The sequence below is a fragment of the Nesoenas mayeri genome (assembly GCF_963082525.1).
Source record: "Nesoenas mayeri genome assembly, chromosome: 21".
NCBI classification, from domain to species: domain Eukaryota; kingdom Metazoa; phylum Chordata; class Aves; order Columbiformes; family Columbidae; genus Nesoenas; species Nesoenas mayeri.
The window spans coordinates 4,219,506-4,243,259 of record NC_137571.1 but is presented as its reverse complement, the minus strand read 5'-3'; the positions used below and the strand labels follow the sequence as shown (position 1 = coordinate 4,243,259).

Below are 23,754 nucleotides of genomic sequence, written 5' to 3'. Positions count from 1 at the left end.
GAGGGAGGTACCGCCCCCTTCCTCTCGCCGGCCAATAGAAAATCGCGGCGGCGGGAGGGAGCGGGCGCGGGGGAGCTAGCAGGGTAGGGGGAGCCGCGGGGTGCTTGGGCTGTACTACTGCGGCGGGGAGGGGGGGCGGACTGCACCATCGCTGGGGAGCGAGGGGAGCTAACGGGGAGAGGGTCCAGGTGGGCGGGGAGGAGCCATTCTCGGGGGGACGGGGGGGCGCCAGGTGGGGCTGAACCATTTGGCGGCGGGGGGGACACGGTAGATGCCTCCAGCAGGACCCCAGCCCCGACTTGTCCCACCCGGGGTGTGTGAGAGTGGGGCCGTGGGGGGGCTGACACCGCCGGGTGCCCCTGAGAGCATCATCATGGCGGCTTCAATTCCCCTAAACCGCGGTGGCCGTTCTAGGGCAGCTCCTGCAAACACCAAGGGCTGGGGCTGCCATTGCTTGCAGGAGGGTCCCTGGGGGTGAATGAAGAGGCGAGTCCCCCCCGCTCAGGGCTGCAGGGGTCGGGGTGGCCCCGTGTGGGGCTGGATTTGCCCCAGGGACACCGGTCAGCACCCACATGGCTCCATTGTAGCCCCCCACACCAGCCCTCTGCAATGTGGAGCCCCATCTTGGCTTTGGTTGTCCATCATCTTCTTGGGGGGGGAACGAAACCTGTCACTCCAAAGATCTGAAGCGCTTCAAATCTTTACAGCCAAGGTCCAGGCAGCGATGCGAACAGAGTCTGCGGGGACCAGGCACCGGGGGGGCACCCCCAGCACCCCAACATGGGGGCGTCCTCACGGCTGGGGCTGGTACTGGCCCTCGGTGGCGGTGAAGAAGTCCTCCAGCACGCTCTTCATGTACTCGAAGGTGGGACGTTCCTCGGGTCTCTCCTTCCAGCACTGCCTCATCAGTTCGTACAGCTCCGGCGGGCAGTTGTCGGGCTGCGGCATGCGGTACCCGCGCTCCAGGTTCTGAATCACCTCGGGGTTGGTCATCCCTGCGAGGACAATGCGAGCGGCAATGGGTTTGTTTGCAAATCCCGCAGGGAAACCTCCTTCCCCAAAATGCTGAGGGAGCTAGGGCTCTGGAGCTGGACAAGAGGAGACTGAGGGGTGACTCGTTCATGGGGATCAATATGGAAAGGAGCAGTGTCAGGAGGATGGAGCCAGGCTCTTCTGGTGACAACCAGGGACAGGACAAGGGGCAATGGGTTCAAACTGGAACACAGGAGGTTCCACTTAAAGATGAGAAGCAACTTGTTGGGGTGAGGGTGTCAGAGCCTGGCCCAGGCTGCCCAGGGGGTTGTGAAGTCTCCTTCTGTGCAGACATTCCAACCCGCCTGGACACCTTCCTGTGTAACCTCATCTGGGTGTTCCTGCTCCATGGGGGGATTGCACTGGGTGAGCTTTGAGGTCCCTTCCAACCCCTCACATTCTGCGATTCCTCCCTCTGAAACCCTGGTGGCTTTCGGGCACGGGGAAGCGGTTGAAACCGTCGCGGGCTGGCAGGGAAGGGAGCCAAGGGGCCGTGTGTGCGTGCGGGAGTGCATGCACACGCTCGCCGGTGTGCGCTTGCGTATGTGTTCCAGCCCTTCTGCCGCGCAGCTGCTGGGAAATCCTGACCTGGATACGGGATCCGGCCGTAGGTGACGATCTCGGTCAGCAGGATGCCGAACGACCAGACGTCGGACTTGATGGTGAACGTCCCGTAATTAATGGCCTCCGGCGCTGTCCACTTGATGGGGAATTTAGCCCCTGGGAAACAGCAGGAGGGGAGAAAATAAAATGAGAAAATAAAACGTTACTGCTGAGCTGGAAACTTGTGTCTCTGTTTAACGTGATGTGACAACCCTGAGGCAGCCTGGGGACAAGCTGGGTTTGGTGGCAGCCAGTGCCCCCCCAGCCCCTGCTGTGTGTCTGGCTACTGAGCCCCTGGCATGGGCCAGCTCGCCTGTTCCTGCAGTAGCCACCAGATAGGGCTGTCACCCCACCGAAGGCAGGGTGGGGACAGAGATGGAGGGGGCAGAAGGTTATCTGAACACCCCCCCGCTCCCCTTTCCTGGGGTACACACAGTCCTGCACTGTGGGGAACCCCAAAAGAGACCTAGGGGGGGTGTGTGATCCTCCTCCCGTGTCCCCAAGCTGTGTGCACCCCAAGAGCGGGGCTCAGCGGGGGCACACGTGGGGTCCGGGCGGTGGGGGACGCACCCTCGCGAGCCGTGTACTCGTTGTCCTCGATGAGACGCGCCAGCCCGAAGTCGGCGATTTTGCAGCACAGGGTGTCGGACACGAGGATGTTGGCGGCCCGCAGGTCGCGGTGGATGTAGTTCTTGGCCTCGATGAAGGCCATGCCCTCAGCGATCTGCCGTTTGGAGAAATTAATTGCAATTAACAGCCGCCAGCCCAAGCAGGGCAGCTCCAGCAGAGCCTCCCGGTGGCTCTGACCCCCTCACCTGTGCGGCCATGTCCAGCAGTTTGTTGATGCTGAGCTTGACTCCTTCTGAGGTCTTGAGGAAATCCACGAGGCTGCCTGCAATGAAGGAGGAGAGATTGGAGCCTTCTCCCCAGGAACAAGCGCCAGGACCAGAGGAAACGGCCTCAAGTTGCGCCAGGGGAGGTTGAGGTTGGGTTTAGGAACAATTTCTTCCCCAAAGGGCTGTGGGGCATTGGAACAGGCTGCCCAGGGCAGTGCTGGAGTCACCAGCCCTGGAGGGTTGGACAGACGGACATGAGGTTCTCAGGACATGGGGCAGTGCTGGGAGTGGGTTAATGGTTGGACTCCATGATTTTGAGGGTCTTTTCCAACCAAAATAATTCTGTGATTAAGGCAACAGGTCTCAGCAGTGAGCAGATACACCGCTGGATGGGAACAACAGAAGGAGCATGCCTGGGTGCCCTCACCCTTCTCCATGTACTCGGTGATGATGTAGATGGGCTCCTTGGTCACCACGGCGTAGAGCCGCACCAGCCGCGGGTGCTGCAGGTTCTTCATGAGGTTTGCCTCTGCCAGGAAGGCGCTGGGCGACATGCTGCCCTGCTTCAGGTTTTTGATAGCCACCTTGGTGTGGCCATTGTAGAAACCTGTGGAGAGATCAGAGAGTCAGAGAATCATCATTTTGGTTGGGAAAGCCCCTCAAGATCAAGTCTAAACATTAACCCGCCCCTGGCACTGCACCATGTCCCTGAGAACCTCATGTCCATCTGTCCAACCCTCCAGGGATGGTGACTCCAGCACTGCCCTGGGCAGCCTGTCCCAATGCCCCACAGCCCTTTCTGAGAAGCCGTCCAGGAACCCTGTCCCACAGCCAGCACCCATGGGAGCCAAGGCAGTGACCCTGGGAGCAGAAGCTGCTTTTGCAGCTGGGCCAGCACCAGCGTCGCACTGACAGCCACCCCAAGGGCAATGTCCCTGCAAAGGAAACTCCCCAGTTTCACCCTGACTCACCCATCCAGACTTCTCCAAACTGCCCCGCTCCCAGCTTCTCCACCAGCTTCAGGGACTCCCGCGGCACCTCCCACTCGTCCTGCCACCACGGCTTCTGCGGCTTCTGGGTCCGGCAGGGTTTGCCGAGGCGGGTGCACAGCCCGTCCGAGCTGCCTGTGGCGCGGGGACAGGTAGAGCCAGCATCAGTGTGGGCAGGGGCACAGAGTGCCCGGCACAGGCTGGTGCTTTGCTGAGAGACGCGCAGCAGTGTGTCCTGCTCATCCCATCCTATCCCATCCCACCCTCACCCCATCCCACCTTACCCCATTCCCATCCTTATCCCTTCCCATCCCAATCCTTATCCCCACCCCTTCCCAACCCATCCCACTCCTCATCCCATCCCCATCCTTATGCTCATCTCCATCCTATCCCCATCCCAATCCTTATCCTCATCCCTTCCCAACCTATCCCATTCCCATCTTCACCTCTTCCCATCCCAATCCTTATCCTTATCTCTTCCCAATCCTTATCCCCAACCCTATCCCATCCCAATCCTTATCCTCATCCCCATTCTCATCCCCATCCCCATCCCATTCCCCACCCACAGACAGGACCAGCCCCTGCACGGTACACACGTGTGTAATACTCCACCAGCTCGTGCAAGCTGCTGAAGGTGACGCGGGGGGAGATGTAGTACCCCCCGTTGTCCATGTTGCGGATCTTGTAGTGCTTCACCGTCTCACCCTGGTTCTGGTCAAAGTCCCTCACCGACAACGAGTAGGAGCCTGAGGAGATGGGGGCCATGTGGGTGTGGGACCCCCACACTCCTGTGCTTCCCAGGGCCTTTCCCAGCGTCTGCAGCAGGAGATGCTGGTGGGTCCCATGAGACAGTACCTTTGGATGTCTCGCTCTCTCGGATGAGGAAGGAGCCGTGTGTGTTGCCCGAAGCCAAGAGCTGCCGCTCCGCATCCTTGCGGCTGATGCTTTTGAAGAACCACCTGGGAACACGGGGCAGGGTTAGGGCTGGGGGGGACTCAGGGCAACTTTGCCCACTGGCACTTTGGGGGATGCTCCTTGCACCTTCTCTCTCCACCAGCACAATTCCTGCCAGGGCACGGCCCCTACTCAACCCCTACTCAACCCCTACTCAACCCCTACTCACGGCTCGGGCTCCAAGCTGTTCACTGTGGCCACGAAGTTGTAGGGGATCAAACCCTCCTGGCCGGTGGTGAGCGACTGCGCCTTCCACCACTCCCCGCTCCTGCAAGGACACAGCGAGGTGAGACACCCCCAGCTGCCGGGACCCCGCACGGACCCCCAGCAGCACTGGGACGCCAGCCGGGGAGCCGCGGGGTCAAGCCGGGTGCTGGGACACCATCAGCTCGCTCACTCTTCCAGGATACGGAGCTTCTCGCCCTTCTGCAGCCCCAGGTCCCCATCGTGCTTGGGCTCGTAGTTGTACAGGGCCACCACCAGCTTATCTGGGAGGACAAGCGGAGCGACAGGGTGGCCGTGGCCAACTAGGGGGGTGTCCACAGCCACCCCCCGCCGCGGCCGGACCTCACCTTGCAGGGGGGAGCACGGCGGAGACGTGGCCTCGTAGGACACCAGAGGGTCTTGCACCTCGGAGTTGTTGCGGATCAGCTTCTGCAACAGGACAGGGAGCCCTGTGAGCCCTCGTCTTCCCAGGGTTTGGCCACCACAGGGCCACCTAAGGAGGCGTTTGGCCACTGGGATGGGGGATCCACTCGCCCCCTCCTCACCTGGCGCTTGTTGTTGGGCTCGATGGGGTAGTTGCAGTGCTCGCAAATGTCGATGTTCTCAATCCAGTCCTCGTCGTAGTCCGAGCTGCAGCAGCAGCCCATGGTGGCTGTCGGGGGGAAGAGGTGGGGAGGGAAGGTTTGTACCCCCCATTTGTACACCCCAGTTCGTACCCCAGGCCTGTTTCTCCCCCAGCTCCAGCGCATCCCCATCCCTACGTCCCAAACCATAGGGCTTGTCCTGCACGCTCCCCAGCTCCTCTGCTGAACTGGGGGCATCCCCTGACTATCACCAGCCATCTTTCCTCCTAATTCTGTTCTGGCTTTGTTAATGAAAACCGCTGAAGGCAGTTAGTCCCCAGCCTGAGGCTGTCCCTTCCTAGCCCCCTCCCACCCCACAGCCCTTGGGCTGATCCCTACGTTCTCCATCTAGACAACAATCTCATCCCAAATATCCCATTAGCAACTGGAACATCCTTGCACAACATGTGTTTTACAAGGTTTGGCTGGATCGGACACCTCCTCGGCCCTAAAAGTGGCTCCTTGGGGTCAGAGGCGGATGTGAACGCTCCCCCACCCACGCTCTATCACCTCCGATTTCCTTCTCCCCACCAGGCTCTCTTTGGGCCCCCCCAGCCTGTGCATTCACCCCGTCACCGCGCTTCTGTTTCTCCTGCATCAGGGATGTCCTTTACCCCATCCCTGCTCAAGGATCCCTTGTCCTCAGCCGCCAACCTTAAAAAACTAAGGACCCCCCAACCTCAAGCGCCAGACTTGGCCGCGGTGACATCAATGGGCACAGAGCTGCGCCCCAGGGTCCCCAGCACCGTGGCAGCGATGCCACCAGTGCCGCGTGGGTTTTCTTGCCTTTCCGTGAAAGCCGCGCATGGCACGGAGCCGGGAGCCCCAGCTGTGCATCACACAAAAGGGCAGCCCACAGCCCTGGAAAAAGCTCTTCTGCAGAATCCCCTACGCCTACAACACCAGGATTTCTCCCCACCAACATCTGGACCCCCAAATTCTTTCTTCCCTGGCTCTGCCCAGCAGCACTGGGGGCTCTTTGGGGTTTCCGGGTGCCAACAACCCCTTAGAGAAGCCCCATTCTCCCAAACCTGCCCCCAGCCCTTCAAATGCCTTCACCAAAGGCGAGTGGTGCCAAGAGATGTTTTTTCCTTCCTGCCCAAAGCTGGGGTGGGGAGGGAGGTGCTGCTATTGTGCCTTTTTTTTCCTCTGTTCTCAAGCCACAGCGTAATTTCCACCGAGCAGCCGTTTCACCTGCGCGGTGCGAGGGCCGCACCGGTGAATCGGGGCGTTTGAAGTCACGTTTTGTGACTTGCATCTGTGCAACCGAATTTCTCGTGCGAAGGTTGGTGGGGAGGGATGTGTAGGCACCCCCTGCCCTGCTGTGTCCCTGGGAAAGCGTCTGCATGGGTGTGCATGCATGTCCTCACACAACCATGTTGTGCCTCTCCCCGGTGATGCTCGGGAGCATCTCTGGACCCCCCAGCTGCCCTGCGCTGGTCCTTCCGCACACACTTCCATGGCTGGGGCTGGCTGGCCTATTCACAAGTGTGGGCGGGCGTGAGGCTAGGCTGACCTTGGCCTTGATGCTCTACAAGGCTCACAGGGGTGCCCCAGATGTCCCCAAACCAGCTGTGACCCAGACGGTCAGCCCTGTGCTGGCATAGCACAAAGAGACACGAAAGACCGTGGCCTCAAAGCTGCCATCACACCAGGGAAGTGTTTGCCCTGAGACGACACTAAAACCCAGCGGATCTCGGTGTCTGGCTCCCCTAAATCAAGCAGTGGACCCCACAGACCAACCCTAAACCGCTGCCTGGCCCTAAGCTGCTCTCACCCACAGTGAAAGCCTGGCCATGGGGACAAAAGCCACGCTTTGCCCTGGAAATAGGGGGTCAGGGAGAGCCCTGCGAGGGGACCGTTGCTCCCACCCCAGGAGGGACCCCTAGGTGGGCAGATGACATTGGGACAGCAGCTGTCACCCCGACTGGGAGGCCACAGGGGAGCGGGGAGCACAGCCCTGCTCCCGCCATTGCTCACATCCCCCCATCTCTTGCATCCCCCCACAGTGACGCGCCCAAACCCCCCTTCCCATCCCTCCGCGGGGCAACCTCAGCAAATACAACAGGACCCCCCAACCTCTGCGAGCACCCGGGTGCCCCCAGCTCCCACCCATAGGGTACGAACCCTCTCGCCTCCAGGTCCCCGTTACCTGCTGGCCGCGAGGCGAGGAGCAGCGGTTCTCACACTGCCATGGCCCACGGTGCGGGGGAAGGCGCTGTCCCCACTCACGTCCTCGCCATCCCCAGCAGGAGCGCGATGACCCTCTGGGGAGCGGAGACGAGCCCCCCGCACGCGGGTGCGCGCTCCCCGACGCCGCCTGCCCTGGTTTCCTGCCTCATGAGCAAACTCTAGAGAAGCTGGTTCACAGCTCGCGCACAACCGCAAGAGCTAGTGACAAAACCCGATGGCTTCCTGCCATCCCCAGCGCCCAGGGTCCCTGCGCTGGGTGCCACTGATCCCCGGGGACCAGGGGCATGAGGGGATGCTGAGCCCTCGGCTGCTGGGGGAGCAGGTCTGTGGGCTGGGGATGTGCTGTGAGGGGCCAGCGATGGGCATGGGTTTGTCACCAGCTAGCTGAGCCCCCTCTGTCCCCTGTGTCGTCCCCTCCTTAGTGCTCAGTATAAGCAGGTGAGTGGTGACTGTACACCAGCTGTCCCCGACCCCCTCGGATCCTATAGAGGTTGTGGGACCCATCCTGTACCTCACAGCCCCCTCTTTGCTCATCACCACCGGGTCACCCCAAGAGCTGCAGTGACAGCAGCTGAAGCCAAGGGGACACATTGCGACCCCACCAGGCTGCCAGCCCTGTCTGTGTTTTTGGAGGCAGCTCAGAGCAGAGCAACCACAACACTATTGTTTTGGCTTTTGCGATCAAACATGAAGCCGCAGGTACCTGCCGGCTGCTCTGCGGAGACACGGGCAGGAAGTCCAGCTGCACCGGGGGGGCTGCAGCAGCTGGAGGGGCACCGCGATGGCAGCACGAGATGCAGCATCCACCCTGGCAGGGACATTTCCCAGGGGCAGCCATGCAGCCCCTTTCTCATTGTGCTTGCCAACACCAGGGGTGCCATTGGCAAGGGGCGGTGAGGATCGTAACCAGGCCCTGGGCTGAGCCCCAGCCTTAGGGTGCACATGGGGGTCTCCCTGTGTCCTGTTGGAATGGGAAGCAGCGCCCAAAATTATCCTTGGGTCACCCCACACCTTCCTTGGCACCACTTGTAAAAAGTTGCTTCTGTGAAAGTTGCATCCCCAGGAGGCAACTGCTTTTGTAAAGGGTTTGGCGCTAGTGGAGGAAGGGAAAAAGCCAACAGCAAACCCAGCGCTTGCTTTTGTGTTGTCATCCCTGCTGGCACCACCCCTGGGGTCCCTCCTGCCCCCCGTGCAGTGCTGTAGGGGGTCAGGAGATGGGGTAGGATGGAGACATGGGGGCTGCCGAACCCTGAGCACGGTCCCCGGTGCCTCCTGCCCTCAAGCCGCAAAAATAACCCCTCAATTCGCAGCCGGGTCGGTGACGAGCGTTTCCTGCAGCGGCGCAGCCCGAGCACCCCCCGCTGCCGGGGCACCTGGGGAGGGGCTGGCAACACGGTCCTTGAACCAGAGGCACCGACCCCCCCGGCACGGCACCGTCCCGCAGCACAAACCGGTGTGAAGCCACCCACTCCGTGAGCCAGATCCCCAGGGAGCGGCTGGGAAAGGGGCAACGGCAGCACTGTCCCTCCTGCCACCCCCATGTCCCCGTAGTAAAGGGCCAGAAGCTGCATCTGAAAAACATCAGTTCTCACCTTTACCTCCTTTTATTCCTCCTCAAAGGGCTGCCCCTCACATTTTCCACTGCAGTTGACCCCACCATCCTTAGGGACAGAGCAATGGGTGTCCCAAAATGCCCTGTGCCCAATGGGGATGGTGGCATTTCCCATGGCATTGCCCCCGGGCAGGGCACCGCGCTCAGCATCGCCTGCCCTGAGGGAGCTCAGCCCCAACAGCAGCTCCGCAGTCCCCGAGGAATTTTGGGAGGGACCTGTGAGCCCAGCAGGTCCGGATGCACCCATGGGTGCCCCCAGGCTCCTGTCCGGGCTCTGCACCCAGTGGTCCGTGTGTTCCCACTGCACTCAGCACAGGGAGAACCGCCGAGAGTTGATGTTCATGCGGGTGACGCCGATGTGCTTGAGCGGCATGGAGAGCAGGAAGGCGGCCTTGGGCGGGATGTTACAGAGCAGGTCCGAGTCTTCCTCGCAGCCCTCGAGGCCGAAGGTGGCATCATCCAGCATCTCCTTGTGCTGGTGACAGGCCTGTTCCACCTTCAGCCGGTGCAGCTGTGCCCGCAAGCGCATCAGTTGCTGCGCCAGGCGCTGGTCCGCAGCCTGCATCTCCTGCTGCGGGGGACACGGGCATCAGGGACCGGCCACCGGGGCTTGGCCAGGACACAAACCCACTGGGGACAATGCACACACGTGGCCCTGCAATCAGCACAGAGCTCTGCACGCAGTCCCAGGGCCCACACAGGGGTCAGATGGGTTTGTATCTGCGTGGCTGTGCTGCCGGTGTGACCACAGGAAAGCCACCGCGGCTGTGCCACACTCGTGAAGTCCACCACAGCCGTGCCACCAGCAGAGCAGGCAGGAAGGGGTGACAAGTGCAGACCTGTGTCCCTTGGTGCTGTGCAGGGGACACGGGCAGAGCTGCAGCACTGCAGAGCCATGTGCACCTCGCAAAAACCCACGTACGCCAGCCATGCTGGGCAAAGGCGCAAAGCGCTGTAGCTGGAGCACTCTGGCCATGACACATCCCAGCACTGCTGCATGAGGTCGGGCTGCAAGCGCTCCCTGGGCACAGAGAAGCCCCCTGGCACCATCCCCGTGCTGGGGCTCAGCCCTCACCCATCCCTCATCTCCCCATCCCACCAGCAGCTACTCACCAGCTCCATCCTGAGCCACTCCAGAGCCGCTTCCATGGTGGCAAAGCCGCAGACGCCACCATCCCACTGACGCTCGGGGTGCCCAGGGCCCTGCTCTGCCCCCCGTGTCCCCGCAGGGGTCCGGCTGCGCCAGGGCTGCCCCCGCACCCGCGCTTCCCACTCCAGGTAGGACGGTCTCCGTGTCTGCAGCTTCAGCTTGGCCGCCAGCGCCTTCACGCTGGCCAGGCTCTCTTCCTCCCAGGTGGGCTCCTCCTCACCCAGCTCCTTGAACTTCAGCTGCCCAAGGGCCATGGTGGCACCCCCAGAGCCCCCCAAAACCCTCGGGTGACCTGTCTCCCCTCAAAGTCCCCGTGCAAGGGGACCCTTTGCCTCCCTGCACCCACACGAGAAGCACCTTCACCACAAACACCCACCCACCAACTGGCCCAGCTGTATCTGAGTCCCCGCTATTTATTCACTCCCAGGACTATCAAGGTTGGGGACGCCGAGGACAATTCCAACGGGCAGGAACTTTCCTTATCCAGAGGAGCGCAAAGGAGGAGGGAGTTGGTTTTGTTCAGTGGCGGGTTTTTTTGGGTTTATTTTTATTTTATCTTATTTTTTCCCTTTTCTTTCTTTTCTTTTTTAGCATTATTGTCTCCAGCTGGGAGGGGACTCCCAGTTCCCGGAGAGGAAACGGTCACCGGGCCGTCCTGGCACGGAGGAGTGGGGACGAATTATCGTCCCCGGGCGCCACCGCACCCGGCCGGGCCGGGGGGGACCAAAAAAAGCCCAAGGAAGGAAAACGAAACCGGGGGGGGGACAACGGGGCGAGGAGCGGGGGGACAGCTGGGTCCCCATCCCGGGCGGGCCGTTAAGGTGGAACGGGGGGGTGCCCGGGACGGGTGCGGGGCCGCGGGTTGCGGGTCTCCCCTGCGCCCCGCAGACACCCCCTGCCCCGGGGACAGCCCCCCCGTCCCCTCCAGCCCCCCCGGAGTGGTCCCCAAAGCTCCCGTGTGCAGCGCCGGTGCTGCGCCGCCACTGCCCGTGTCCCCTCGCCTGTCCCCTCGCTGCCGCACCCCACGCGGTGTCCCCCCGGCCCCTCCTGCGCCCCCAGCCCTGCGGAGCGGAGCCGCCCACGCTCCGGTCCACCTTAAACCCGACATCCGCCGGGCGCGGAGCGCTGCGCCGAGCCGCTGTTCCCCCGGGCTGTGCGGGGCATCGCCCGCCTCTCTGCGTGCACCCCCAGATCCCTGCGTGCACCACAAGGTCCTTGGCTCATGCCCCGCAGTCCCGTTTGCACTCTGAGCTCCTCTGTTCGCACCCCACAGTCTCCCGCTTGCACCATGAGATCCTTGCTTGCACCCCAAGATCCCTGTTTCCCGGCTGACACCCCGCGCTTATGCTCAACTGTTCCCTCTTTGCACTCTGAGGTCCCCTGTTTGCACTGAGGTCCCCTGTTTGCACCCCGAGGTCCCTGCTTGCACCCCGAGGTCCCCACCTGCACCTGGAGGTCCGTGCCTGCCACCTGGCCGGAGCAGGTAAGCACAGGGTGGCAACGCTGCCAGCCGCTCACCCTCCTCACCCCGCACCGGGCACCCCATTCTGCTCCGTCCCCGGTCTGGGTGGCTGTGACAGAGCCCCCAGGACCCGGGTCAGGCTGACACGGGGCTCTGGCAACTGTCACCATACAGCCCAGTGTGACAGGCCCCAACACAGGCAGGAAAGGACCCGGGGTGCTCCCTGCAAAGCAGCAGTTGCATGTTCACCACCCACCAAAAGTTCCCTCCCTGCAGCACAGCCAGCACCGGGCACCCGGTTCAGGGGCTGGGCACTGCCAGAGCTTCTCAGCCCCCTCTGCCCCATGCCTCAGTTTCCCCATCTGCAATGACAGCTTTGCCAGGGCAGGAAATAAGTCACGCTGCTCTGCGTTTTGCAGCAAGAAAGCTCCATATTCTGTAGGTGACAATGTAAACACAAAGAGGGGGGTGAGGCCACAGGGCCCAGCGTGACGCAGAGGGAAGAAGGGGTTTCCAGGCTGGGCTGTGCCGCTGCACGTTTCCCCTTTCTCCCTCCAGCCGTGCAGCAGCTGCCGGCAGCAGGTCTGCGTGGCTGGCAAACTGCACCGGGGCTCGGCAGCCACCGGCACTGCCATGGAGTTCTCCGAGCTGATCAAGACGGCGACGGTGGAGAGCGTGCTGCTGTCGAGCGCGGGGCTGCCGGCGGTGAAGGGCACCCTGTGCATCACCAGCCACCACCTGCTCCTCTCCTCCTGCCCCGGGGGGGACGCCCAGCCGGGCACCGTGGAGCTTTGGCTGCTCATCCGCAACGTGGATGCCGTGGAGAAGAGGTGGGTTTCTCCCCGTGGCCAGCTCTGCCCTCCCTTCCAGCAGTGTCACCCCTGCTGTAGCTTGAGGACATTCCCCGCTGCTGTCCCGGTGCCTGTGGCAGAGCGCGGCCGCCCCACAGCGCTGCCTCAGCCCTCCTCTGCCCCTCGGCTTGCACCGGGGATGCTGGCGGCACTGGGCGTTGATCTCCTCTTCTCCTCTATGCCTCAGAGTGCAGAATTTAGGCTGGTACCAACCCCCTGGGACTAACGGCTCCCCACTGGACACCAGGTTTGGCTTTTAACGCTCTCTCAGCTCTGCTAACCCACCTGACTTTGTGCTGTGTCCGCCGGGCCCTGAGCAGGGCAGGGAGATGGTGGAAATCCTGGCTTCAGACACGTGTGCCACTGGTGCCAGATGAAACCCAGCGACTTCGCACCGGCACAGTCCTCCCGCATTGTCCTGCTCAGCTCTCCTGGGGACAGAGGGCAGCTCAGCACTGTCGCATGTCTGTCTGTCTGTGTGCATGGACCTACAGCCAGCCCTGACCCTCCTCCTGCCTCCCCCAGGCTTGCTGGCTCCTCCGGCACCATCACACTGCGGTGCAAAGACCTGAAGGTGCTGCAGCTGGAGATCCCGGGCATGGAGGAGAGTCTCAACATCGCCAGCTCCATCGAGGTGGGGACCCGGGCAGCCGGGGAGCAAAGGGTTGGCAGGAGCAGGCGGCCGCCCGCAGTGTTTGCTCTCAGTCTGTCATTAACGTGGGTAAACACTCAGCTCCCGATTGGCGTTGGTATAAGGTGACCACGGGGCTGGTGGCACCAGCACCTGCCCAACGAGCCCTCGCTTGCTGCTGAGACACAGCCAGGAGCAGGGATGGTGTTGGCAGAGCCTGTCCTGGGGACGCAGTGGGGACATTGCCATCCCTGACCGGCTCCACCTTTGCTCCCTCCGCAGGCCCTCTCCTCAGTGGACTCGGTGATGATGATGTACCCGTTCTTCTACAGACCGCAGAGCCTGAGGCTGGAGGAGGGATGGCACCTCTTCCCCCTCGAGCGGTACTTCCAGCAGATCGCCTCGCAGGTGAGCCTGGAGGGGAGAGACCCAGCTGGGCTTGGGGGACAAAATGACCTTTACTGGGTGCCCGCTGGGGCTCACGCTGCACCCAAGGCAGCCCCCAAACCTGCATCTCCCCCAGACCAGCCAGTGGCGGCTGAGCCACGTGAACCAGGACTTCACCACCTGCCCCACGTACCCTCCGGCCGTCATCGTGCCGGCGGCGGTGGATGATGACACCCTTCAGAAGGCTGCCAGGTTCCGGCAGGGCGGGCGATTCCCCATCCTCAGCTATTACCACCCCAAAAACGGCACCGTGAGTCCATCTCCCCATCCTGCTCCTTATCCCCTTTCCCACCACCACCAGCCCTTGGACAAAAGCAGCTCAAAGCCCCCCATCCCATGGGGTTCCCGGGTGCGCCCCTGCCCCGCAGGCGATGCTCCGCAGCAGCCAGCCGCTGACGGGCCCCAACCGAAAGCGCTGCCGTGAGGACGAGATGCTGCTGGGGACAGTCCTGGATGAGGGGGAACGGGGCTTTATCATCGACACGCGGTCGGCCCAGGCGGCGAAGCAGGCTCGGATGACAGGAGGGGGCACAGAGCCCAAATCTTCCTACCCGCAGTGGCGGAGGCTGCACCGGCCCCTGGAGAGGTGAGGGGCTGTGCTGAGCTCTGGAGCTTTCACACAACAGCATGGGGGCTCCAGCCTCCCAAAAAAAGCCTCACCAAGCCCCTGACACCGCTGTCCTTCCCTCGCAGAGGCCGCCCGCTGCAGGAGAGCTTCATGAAGCTGGTGGAAGCCTGCAACGACACCTCCGCCACCATGGACCGCTGGCTGAGCCGCCTGGAGAGCTGCCGCTGGCTGAGCCACGTCAAGGCGGCGCTGAGCACGGCCTGCCTGGCCGCGCAGTGCATGGACAGGTGAGGGGGGCTGCTGTCCCGCTTTGCCCCCAGCAACACCCTCAGCGTGGCACAAACCTCGGGCATCGCCCTGACTCTGCCCGCAGGGAGGAGGCCACCGTGCTGGTGCACGGGGCGGAGGGGACGGACACGACGCTGCTGGTGACGGCGCTGGCGCAGGTCATCCTGGACCCATCCTGCCGCACGCTGGGCGGGTTCCTGGGGCTGCTGGAGCGGGAGTGGATCAAGGTGAGACCCGCGGTCCCGAGGGGGTAAAGCCGAGCCCAGGTGGGCATCCCCAGATCCCATTAACCCCCTGGGGTCCCGCAGGCCGGTCACCCGTTCCACCTCCGCTGCGCCCACTCTGCCTCCTCCCACGCCCGGCCCAAGCAGGAGGCGCCGCTTTTCCTCCTCTTCCTTGACTGCGTGTGGCAGCTGAGCCGCCAGTTCCCCTTCTCCCTGGAGTTCAGCGAGCGCCTCCTCCTCACCCTCTTCGACAACGCCTACGCCTCCGCCTACGGCACCTTCCTCTGCAACAACGAGAAAGAGAGGCGAGTCCGGGGGGACACGGGGACAGCGCTGTCCCTCAGAGCAATGTCACGGTCACCACCGTGCCCTTGGGTAGAGCCTGCAAAGCGAAGCCCTCCCGGTCACAGCTTGGGTCAGATTTGTCCCCAGCAGGGACTGAAATGTGTTTGGCCTCTCCCTCAGGTGCCTGTGTAAAGTGAAGGAGAACACACACTCCCTCTGGGCCTGGCTGAACCAGCCTGAGGAGAGGGCGAAATACTTGAATCCTCTGTACACACACAACCCCCTGGTCATCTGGCCCTCTGTCGAGCCTCAGAGCATCCAGCTCTGGCAGGGTAAGCCAGGTCTAGTGCTCCCAAAACCCAGCTTAAGCTCTGAGCAGGGTGGTTTGAGGGAAAGCGGCTCTGCTGTTCCCTCTCTCGAGGGCTACGGCACAGCTGAACTAACACACAGCCCCTTCTCTCCAAGGTTTGTTCTTCCGATGGATCCGTTCGTCCCAGCACCTGGACGAGGCCTGGGCAGAGATCCAGCGGTTGGTAGAGAGCAGAGACCCCCCCGCCAAGGAGGGCGCGGGGAAGGGGCTGAGCCGGTCCCTCTCCGACCCCGCTGCTCAGACGGAGAATGAAAGATGAACAGCAGCGCGGGTGGTTCGGTCCCCATGGGTCCAAGGTGACGCTGCGGCTTTGGGCGGGAAGCGCTGTGCGGGACACAGCCCTCATGGGACAGCTCGGGGAGCAGGGATGGAGCCCTTTCCGCAGCCTCTGGGCTGCACAGACTGAGCTTGTTTAGTAAAGCACTCTCTCTCGCACCCCACGCCTGCTTTTCTGCTCTCACACGGGCAGGAGCAGCCCCGCTCCCTCCCCAGCAGGATTTTGGCAGCTCCCAAACGGCAGGCACAGCAAAAACTACGCGTCAGAACACACCTAAACCCACAACACTCTCTCCACAAAGCGCACGCCGGCTGCAGTTTAAGCGTTGCGTCCGTCACACCGAGCCAGCCCAGGAAATCTGCTCTTGAACCCAGTTTTGAGGAAGGAAAGAGATACAAACCGCCCGACAGGCACAGAAGGATGAGGATTCACAGCAAAAGCGAGTGCTAGTGCAGGAAATAACTGTTCCATGAGGAAAGTTGGCTCAGGGTCAGTCCCAGCAAATAAACAAAGCACCAGAGCCAGGCGCGTGCATGTCAGCTGGAAAACAACAACCGGCTGCTGCGATCCAGCCTGTTCACACCTCAGGGCCGGAGCCAAACCCCAGCGGCAGATCCACCTGGGAACGAGAACATGGGGCAGAGAGACCCTGGAGTAACAGCCCCGGTGGGGAGCAGGGCACTGCCAACTGAGCCGGGAACGCAAAGCGCTCGAGTTAGTCTTGTTCCAGACCAAAACAAACCTCAAAACCCACAGAGTTGCTTTTGCTTGTGTTTATAAAAGATTTCTATTTGTTTCCTGATAGTTTTTTTTCCTCCCCTGGTGTATAAATAAGCCCAGCGGGGCAAGAAGTGGCATCCTCAGGGGCAGGCAGCTCAGCTCCCGTCCTCACCTTTGCTGCTGCTCATGAAATCCAGTCCTGCCCTTTTGAGTCGGTTTGGTTTCTAATTCCCCACCTTCCCACAGCCCCCAAGTGTGCCGCGAACTGCTTCCCGCTGGAGCAGAGTGATTTCAGGCCTTCCAACAGTTCTGCGCCAGATTTAAGCTTCAAATTCAAACTCAAAATACTGGGGATCGAAGTAATGGATGCGAACGTAGCCGTCCTCGCCCCCGCTGCTGTAACTGCAGGGGAGGAAAGACAAGATAAAGTCATCAACGGTGTCAGGAGCTCGGAGGTTTGTACCAGTATCGGAGTCTGTTCTCACAACCCCCTCTAAAAACTAATAAAGGAGTCACAGGACAGAAAAAGTATCAGTGGTGCAGTGGGGTGTAAGGGTGAACCCCCTGGCAGCAGGGCTGGAATGGGAGAATTAAGGAAGGTCAGCCCAGCCCTATCCTAACCGAGAGTTGGGCTGGGCTTAACTGGAGCCCAGTGTGAGACCCCTAGAGATCCTCACCTCTTCCCATCAGGGTGAAAAGCGACACTGTTTATCGGACCGAAGTGACCCTTCACTCTGCCAAATTCTTCTTCAAAAGCCAAGTGGAAGAACCTGGGTGAGGAAAGAAGAATTAAATTCTCACGAGACGTCGGGAGCCTGGTTAGGGACACAATCAGGGCTTGCTCAGAAAAGCTCTGTGAGTTTAACAACTCCAGGAGCGAGATGCTCTGAGAACAGCAGCCCCGGGCTGTGAGGAGCCCTCCCGGTGAGGATTTAGCCCTGTCAAGAGGAGAAGAACCAACCTGGCCTCAAATTTGCCGATCCTGGTGGAGGTCGTGGTCACATCCATGGCCTCTTGCCCACCACCGAGCACAACCTGCACAGGAGAGAAGCCCCAACAGGTCAGTGTTGCTTCCTCCTCACCCAGCACATCCCACAAACTCAGGAGCTGACTCCAGCTCCAGAGAAGTTCCCACTTCCCAGACGCTTTTTTCAAAATCAGAGGACCCAAAGGCTCATTCCCTGCACCAAATCGCAGAAGAGTCCCCCAAACCCAGCCCACAATCACGATTTTCAGCTGGACTGGTGACACTCTGCCTTCCAGCGACAGCACAGGAGTCACAGTGAGACCGTTAAAGTGAACGAGCTCATTCTTACGTGATCAAAAATCGGGGAGAGCGCGGCAGAGTTCACCGGTCGCTCCGTCCGGAACGTCTTCAGATGCTCAAGCGTCGTGCAGTCAAACAGCTGGAAGGGAAAAGGCAGAGAGTTATTCTGCAGAAGGGCTGGCAGCGCAGTTAACTCCTACAAATATGTTCTACAGTCACTCACGGGCAGCCGAATCCTCAAAAAACCAAACATTTCTGCAGAATCCCAAAGTCCTGGCCTATGGTAAATGTCATATCTATGACCTTCAGGAGGTAGCAAACTGCAGATATATTTTGGCAGTTGTTTTCAACACCTGGGCACTAATTTAACGTGGTGGTGCCTCCTCTTTCTCACTAAGCTTTAACCTTTCGCTCACTCCAATTCCTTAGGAGCAAACGGCTCCAAGCAGGGGCCCTGCAAGCAAATATCCCCAGTCCAGCCCATGGCATTTCAGATGGGCAGCCTCACCTTGGCCGTGTTGTCCTTGGAGGCGGTGATGAACATGGTCATGTCCCTGGAGGTCTGAATGTCGTTGATTTGCTTGGTGTGCTCCTTGATGTTCGAGAGCTGCTCCCCTGACTGAAGGGGAAAGGCGGCAGTTTCAGCGTGTTGGTGAGGAAAGTGAGAGCACACGCAACTCCTCCATTTGAAATAATTTAGGAGATTGGGGATTCACAGAATTGTTTGGAAAAGAGGCTCAAGATCATCGAGTCCAACCGTCCCACCACCACAGCACTGCCCCACATCCCTGAGAACCTCATGTCCATCTGTCCAACCCTCCAGGGATGGTGACTCCACCACTGCCCTGGGCAGCCTGTTCCAATGCCCCATAGCCCTTTCTGGTTATTTTAACTGTCCTTCCACGAGGCTGCTGATTTGAGCCAAAACCCCGTATTCTGTCCCACAACCACCACAGGAACACGGCGATATCCTCCCCCAGACGCAGGGAGATGCTGTTTTTATCAGCCTGACCTTGGCGCTGAACTGGTTCAGCTCCCCGCTCTCGTGTCCCGCGATGATGAACTCTCCCAGAGGGCCCCACACGGCACTGGTGATTTTAGAATCACTGCAGGGGATTTTCATGTAAGGCTCATTGTTTTCTGCGAGAAGGAAGGAAGGAGACAGACAGACAGACACAGTGGCACCGACTCTGGTGATCAACGCTTCCCCTTGTTCCCGGCCGTGGGCGCTGACGCGGGTTCCTCACCGATCTGGCTGGGGTCCCGGAGGTCGAAGAAGCTCACAAAACACTGATATCCCATCTGCTTGTCCGTGGAAAACATGATGATGTTTCCTCCGAAGTCAAAGCCGCACGTCCTCACCGCTGAGCTGGTTTTCACCAGCGCGAGCTGCTTCCCTGGACACAGAGCAGAAAGCATCAGCTGCTTTGCTGAAACGTTTTAATGAAAACGAGAAGCTGAGGGAGGACAAGAGCATCAGGTGAAGCCAACAAGCAGGTTGGGTGACCTGCGAGCACCGAATAAGTTCGCTAAATATTCCCTAGAAACCAGGCACATGCACAAACCATCCCCTCCAGCAGCCCAAGCCAGCACTCAGAGCTCTTCCAGAGGGGAGAACAAGCAGATGTGATGCTGCTGCCATGTCCTTTAGGCTTCGCAGCCGTCATGGCAGGACCGAGCCGTGAGGCAGACGCGGCTGCACAAGGAGGGAAGAGTCTCACCCGTCTCGCAGTCCCAGAGCCGGCAGCTGTTATCGGCAGAGCCGGTGAGCACATGTCGCGTGTCCCCTGGGTCACTCGTTAAGGAATATCGGTATGTTTTTAGCTCCAAAAACCCACTAAACTCCCAGAGAATATTTATGTGCAAGATTAAAAAGCCGCATTACACAGAGATTGGACAAGTTTCATTCCAGGACCAGAAATACTCCAGTACAGACAGAGCCCAAGTGCTCCCATTACAAAACCAACAACTTTCCTCTTGAAACATTAAAGAAAAGGCTCCAACTCTCGCATTAACACAACCTTTGCATGTTTTCAGCTCCACCACCTGCTGCCAACGTAGGGGATGGAAAACCTTGTGCAACTTGGGTGCTTTCCCTGAGCTCCCAGGGCCAACACAGCAAGTGTGACAAAGCACAAACACGAGGGGATGGGACACGCTGCCCGCACACGCGATTCCAAACAGCCTGGGAGGAAAAACAGCCAGAAGATGGAGTGAGGGAAAGACAGCAGAAGAGTTAAATGCCCTGTATAGCTTCCATGCTCCTCTTGGAGAGGAATCAGCTCAAGTGAGTCACTGTAAAACAAAATACAGGATGGACAAACTGGTTTTTGTGACTAAAGGATACAGTCTGCATCCACGCACCACACAGCTCCCGTGTGGCCGTTGTAGGTGCCGAGCCGCTCTCCATTCACCGAATACCAAACGTTGACAATCTGGGAGAATCACAGAATATCAGGGGTTGAAGGGCCCTGGAAAGCTCATCCAGTGCAATCCCCCCATGGAGCAGGAACACCCAGATGAGGTTACACAGGAAGGTGTCCAGGCGGGTTGGAATGTCTGCACAGAAGGAGACTCCACAACCCCCTGGGCAGCCTGGGCCAGGCTCTGACACCCTCACCCCAACAAGTTGCTTCTCCAATTTAAGTGGAACCTCCTGTGTTCCAGTTTGCACCGATTGCCCCTTGTCCTGTCCCTGGTTGTCACCAGCAGAGCCTGGCTCCATCCTCCTGACACTGCCCCTTTCCATATTGATCCCCAGGAATGAGTCCCCCCTCAGTGTCCTCTTGTCCAGCTCCAGAGCCCCAGCTCCCTCAGCCTTTCCTCACACGGGAGATGCTCCACTCCCGTGTGAACCTTAGTGGCTCTGCACCAAAACAACCGGATTAATTAACGAGACTGATGAAAAATTAAGGCGGTGGGGAACACCAGACTCACGGGGTCCTTGGCCACGGTGAAGAGCAGGTCTCCCTCTCGGTTGTACTTGATCTGCGTGATGGAGCGTTCATGGCCCTGCAGCAGGATCGGCTTCTGCGTGGGGGGAGACGCCATTTAATGGCTCAGGGAGGGAGAGGCCTTGGCCCCCGGGTCAGCCGCCGCCTCCCGGCCCCCCCTGCCGCCCAGAAACCCCGTCCCGGGAGCTCTTCACGTCCTAAGCGCCTGTAACAACCCCAATCCCAGCCCCGGTCCCGCTCCCGTTCTCACCATGGCGGCAACACTGAGGCGAAAGAGAGACCCGCGCGTCTCTTCCGGTTCACAGGGTGAGCGGAGCGGAAACACGTCACCGTTGCTATGGCGACCGCGGGTGAGCTTCCGGGATTGCATGGCGGCCGCTCCTGGGGAACGGGGCCTTGAAAAAGGCGCCGGTTGTTGGGGATTCTGTGAGGGGGATGTGGCGACAAGCGGGGGGCACTTTAATTGAGGGGGGAACAGGGCTACGGGCTGTGGGGCTGCCTGTGAGGGGGGGAGAACATGGCGGTGGGTTTGGGCTGCGTGGCCCAAGTAGATAATTATAGTAATTATTAGTATATTCCAGGGTGTTTCAAGAGAGATGAACTCAATTCAAAGCTGTGCGATTTCACGCTGGGTCCATCTTTTTGAAATAACCTGTATAATAATAAAATTTTATACTATATAAAATGTATACTATATAAAATGTATACTATATAATAATATATAATATAGAGAGAATACACAGGAACATAATATGTATTTATAATACATAATATTTATTACATATTTACTACTTATTTGCTATATTATATTTATATTATGTATTCTAATATGTAACATTTATTATTATTGTCTACTATAATTATTACATCATTATATTATTAGATAAAATAATACATTATATGACATATATATTATACACTGTACATATGATAATTATTATATGATAAAATTATATAATATATAAGCAATAACAGTAGTAACTATATATTTATATATTATTTATATACTTTATATATATTGTTAGTGACAGGGCTGCTGGGGGCTGTCCCTGGGGGGTGGCACTTGTAGGAAATAATGACCTTGCCAGTATAACAGACCCAGGCAGGACCTCTCAGCAAAGCTTATTTTAATACGGGTTTTGCAAGGCTGGGTGTTGCACCTAAAGGCAGGCACACAGAACAGGGCAAAAAGCCCCTGCTTATATCCCCCCGAATCCCGGCCGCAATTTCCCTCCCCTGTTCCCCACTGGTTGCACTGCAGGGTTTACAGACCACCCCACCTGCCTCAGTTTACCTGTCTCAGTCATCTAACCCCAACAACCCCCTTCCCTTATCGATCTATTTAAAATACGTGTTCCTGGCTCTTTGGCTGCCCTTCCCCCTAGATTAACTTGTAAATACAGTAATCAGTTTGCATTCTGGGACTAGTTCAAAGAGACTTTGTTTTACATTGAGGATGCATAGTCTGATGTCTCTCAGTTCTTCCCCCCGGTCTTTCAAAATCATTAATTAAAGATGCTTTGCTGAGAGATCCTGCCAGGGCCTATTCTATCGGCAAGGTGATTGTTTCCTCCATGCTGTGCAGCAGGAGAGGCAGCGGCGCTGGTGCTGGTGGCCGTGCTGTGGGGCAGCACGGGGCCGTTCCTGCGCACCGGCGCGGCGGGGCTGGAGGGGGTTCAGCGCCGGGGCCGCCTGCGGCAGCTGCTGGCAGAGATCCGCTTCCTGGGCCTCAACTACAAGGTGAGACCCTGTCCGGACTTTTGGGTGTCAAACTGCCTTTGGGTCATTGCTGTTTCCTTCTGCACTTGATACTTAAACCGTGAAATATTCCACCTATCATCAGAATTCTTTATCCTCAGTAATATTTCATTTAATTGCCTGTAGCAGTGCTCTTCCTGTGCAAAATTGAGGCCGGTTTCATAGGCAGCAAGTCATTAACCCTCATCTTTTGCATGAAATGAGCACAGCGTGCCTTCTGCCGGCTGCAGAACTAAGATATCGAGCAGCTTGTGACTGGCAGTGTCACCAGTGTGACACGTTTCTGTTGCCAGACAGGAGGTGCAGGGTGGGTTTGCAGGCAGAAACTAACAGGTTTATGGTTTTTCCTGCAGTACGTGGTGCCGTTTCTGCTCAATCAAGGTGGATCTCTCCTCTTCTACCTCACCTTGGCATCCACAGGTCAGTTCCTGTTGCTTCTGTGGAGCGGGTTGATTGGGATTTTGGGAAGATCCGTGCTATTGATTCCTCTGGTGACTCAGCTAAACATCAAGCACCTGTCTTGTAATGATCATCAACAAAACATGGTTTACAATTTGTACAAGATTATAAACTCTTTGCGTCAAAACTGTCCCATTCAGATCTGTCCCTGGCAGTGCCGCTCTGTAACTCCCTGGCGTTGATCGTCACGCTGGTGACTGGGAGGATTCTGGGAGAGGATGTTGGTGGTAAAAGTAAGTTACACTTAAAACATTTCCCCACGTTGTCTCCTGCGTCTATTTGCTGACTTAACAGCATGGGCTACTCTCTGCTCTCCTGAAAACCAGCAAATACCCTCACTCGTTAAGTAGTAGCTCTTGCTACATGGCAGGAAACCTGAAAGCTTAAAACCACCAGGATCCGGGGCGATAGCTGTAGGAATAAAGTGTTCTTCAGCTTCAGAACTTGCCGTATCTATCCAGACATTTCTGATGCCTGATTTACCGCAACATCCGAGCACTGTGTATTTAGCAACAAGAAGCTCTGACTGACCGGGGCTGAATTACGCACGTTCCCAATACGTTATTGCTGGTTTCCGTAGGGGCTGTGGCAGGAATGCTGCTCACCGTCCTCGGAGTCACGCTCTGCGTAGCTGGTTCGTGAAGGAGATGCAATGAGAAACAGAGGAAGAGAACTTGGTCACAGGTAACCGCCGCAGCTGACGGGGGAATTCTGGCCCAGCAGCAGACGCTTTGGCTCAGCTGCTCTTAGGAAGCTGCATTTTGACACATGGATATCCAGCAGACTGTTCCCTGAGGCTAACAAGGCCTGTTGCGAGGACACACGATTTAATGTCTTGAGTTAAGGGATTTTTCCATCTGTGGACGTTTCAAGGCAAGGATGACTGAATTGTCTTGTTCAGCACTGGAGGGATAATAAATGGTTAATAAATGGTTCAAAAGGGACTTCTGGGACCAACTGTTTTTTCTGCAGAAGG

The 23,754-nt window shown here is 58.7% G+C and overlaps 5 protein-coding genes across 5 annotated transcripts; 2 read left to right on the top strand and 3 right to left on the bottom strand.

The window, feature by feature from the left end:
• Nucleotides 1-690: 690 nt before the first annotated feature.
• On the bottom strand, nucleotides 691-7,539 carry LCK (LCK proto-oncogene, Src family tyrosine kinase). Its single transcript, XM_080357773.1, has 13 exons — nucleotides 7,415-7,539; nucleotides 5,185-5,291; nucleotides 4,987-5,068; nucleotides 4,812-4,902; nucleotides 4,584-4,682; nucleotides 4,316-4,419; nucleotides 4,057-4,206; nucleotides 3,443-3,595; nucleotides 2,899-3,078; nucleotides 2,451-2,527; nucleotides 2,206-2,359; nucleotides 1,621-1,752; nucleotides 691-995 (listed from the first exon to the last, which is right to left on the bottom strand). The coding sequence occupies exons 2-13, from the start codon at nucleotides 5,284-5,286 to the stop codon at nucleotides 793-795; spliced, it is 1,527 nt and encodes a 508-aa protein (XP_080213899.1). The 5' UTR covers nucleotides 5,287-5,291; nucleotides 7,415-7,539; the 3' UTR covers nucleotides 691-792.
• A 1,835-nt stretch (nucleotides 7,540-9,374) lies between these two features.
• On the bottom strand, nucleotides 9,375-10,471 carry FAM167B (family with sequence similarity 167 member B; the record flags this gene model as incomplete). Its single annotated transcript, XM_080357740.1, has 2 exons — nucleotides 9,375-9,638; nucleotides 10,181-10,471. The coding sequence occupies 2 exons, from the start codon at nucleotides 10,469-10,471 to the stop codon at nucleotides 9,375-9,377; spliced, it is 555 nt and encodes a 184-aa protein (XP_080213866.1).
• A 1,796-nt stretch (nucleotides 10,472-12,267) lies between these two features.
• Nucleotides 12,268-15,602, top strand: LOC308048524 (myotubularin-related protein 9-like; the record flags this gene model as incomplete). Its single annotated transcript, XM_080357712.1, is given in 11 exon segments — nucleotides 12,268-12,620; nucleotides 12,622-12,777; nucleotides 13,056-13,164; nucleotides 13,444-13,569; nucleotides 13,685-13,858; nucleotides 13,977-14,194; nucleotides 14,302-14,463; nucleotides 14,550-14,691; nucleotides 14,773-14,993; nucleotides 15,154-15,305; nucleotides 15,439-15,602. Coding segments are annotated over 11 exon segments (1,932 nt in total). The 5' UTR covers nucleotides 12,268-12,312.
• A 776-nt stretch (nucleotides 15,603-16,378) lies between these two features.
• On the bottom strand, nucleotides 16,379-20,937 carry EIF3I (eukaryotic translation initiation factor 3 subunit I). The gene is made up of 11 exons (XM_080357423.1): nucleotides 20,812-20,937; nucleotides 20,545-20,637; nucleotides 19,955-20,042; nucleotides 19,329-19,394; nucleotides 18,855-19,004; nucleotides 18,620-18,747; nucleotides 18,116-18,226; nucleotides 17,657-17,746; nucleotides 17,302-17,375; nucleotides 17,018-17,110; nucleotides 16,379-16,742 (listed from the first exon to the last, which is right to left on the bottom strand). Exons 1-11 carry the CDS (start codon nucleotides 20,929-20,931, stop codon nucleotides 16,661-16,663), a joined length of 1,095 nt encoding a protein of 364 aa, XP_080213549.1. The 5' UTR covers nucleotides 20,932-20,937; the 3' UTR covers nucleotides 16,379-16,660.
• On the top strand, nucleotides 20,930-23,748 carry TMEM234 (transmembrane protein 234; the record flags this gene model as incomplete). The annotated part of the gene is made up of 5 exons (XM_080357599.1): nucleotides 20,930-20,972; nucleotides 22,150-22,301; nucleotides 22,673-22,739; nucleotides 22,919-23,011; nucleotides 23,359-23,748. The coding sequence occupies 5 exons, from the start codon at nucleotides 20,930-20,932 to the stop codon at nucleotides 23,418-23,420; spliced, it is 417 nt and encodes a 138-aa protein (XP_080213725.1). The 3' UTR covers nucleotides 23,421-23,748.
• Between the last annotated feature and the right edge of the window lie 6 nt (nucleotides 23,749-23,754).

Coding starts and splice junctions, on each gene's coding strand:
- LCK (XM_080357773.1), bottom strand. CDS start 5,286: ATGGGCTGCTGCTGCAGCTCGGACTACGACGAGGACTGGATTGAGAAC. Junction 5,069..5,184: donor AGCCCAACAACAAGCGCCAG/GTGAGGAGGGGG, acceptor GTCCTGTTGCAG/AAGCTGATCCGCAACAACTC. Junction 3,079..3,442: donor GTTTGGAGAAGTCTGGATGG/GTGAGTCAGGGT, acceptor ATCTCTCCACAG/GTTTCTACAATGGCCACACC.
- EIF3I (XM_080357423.1), bottom strand. CDS start 20,931: ATGCAATCCCGGAAGCTCACCCGCGGTCGCCATAGCAACGGTGACGTG. Junction 18,748..18,854: donor CCGGGACCCCAGCCAGATCG/GTGAGGAACCCG, acceptor TCCTTCTCGCAG/AAAACAATGAGCCTTACATG. Junction 17,376..17,656: donor TCTCCCCGATTTTTGATCAC/GTAAGAATGAGC, acceptor TCTCCTGTGCAG/GTTGTGCTCGGTGGTGGGCA.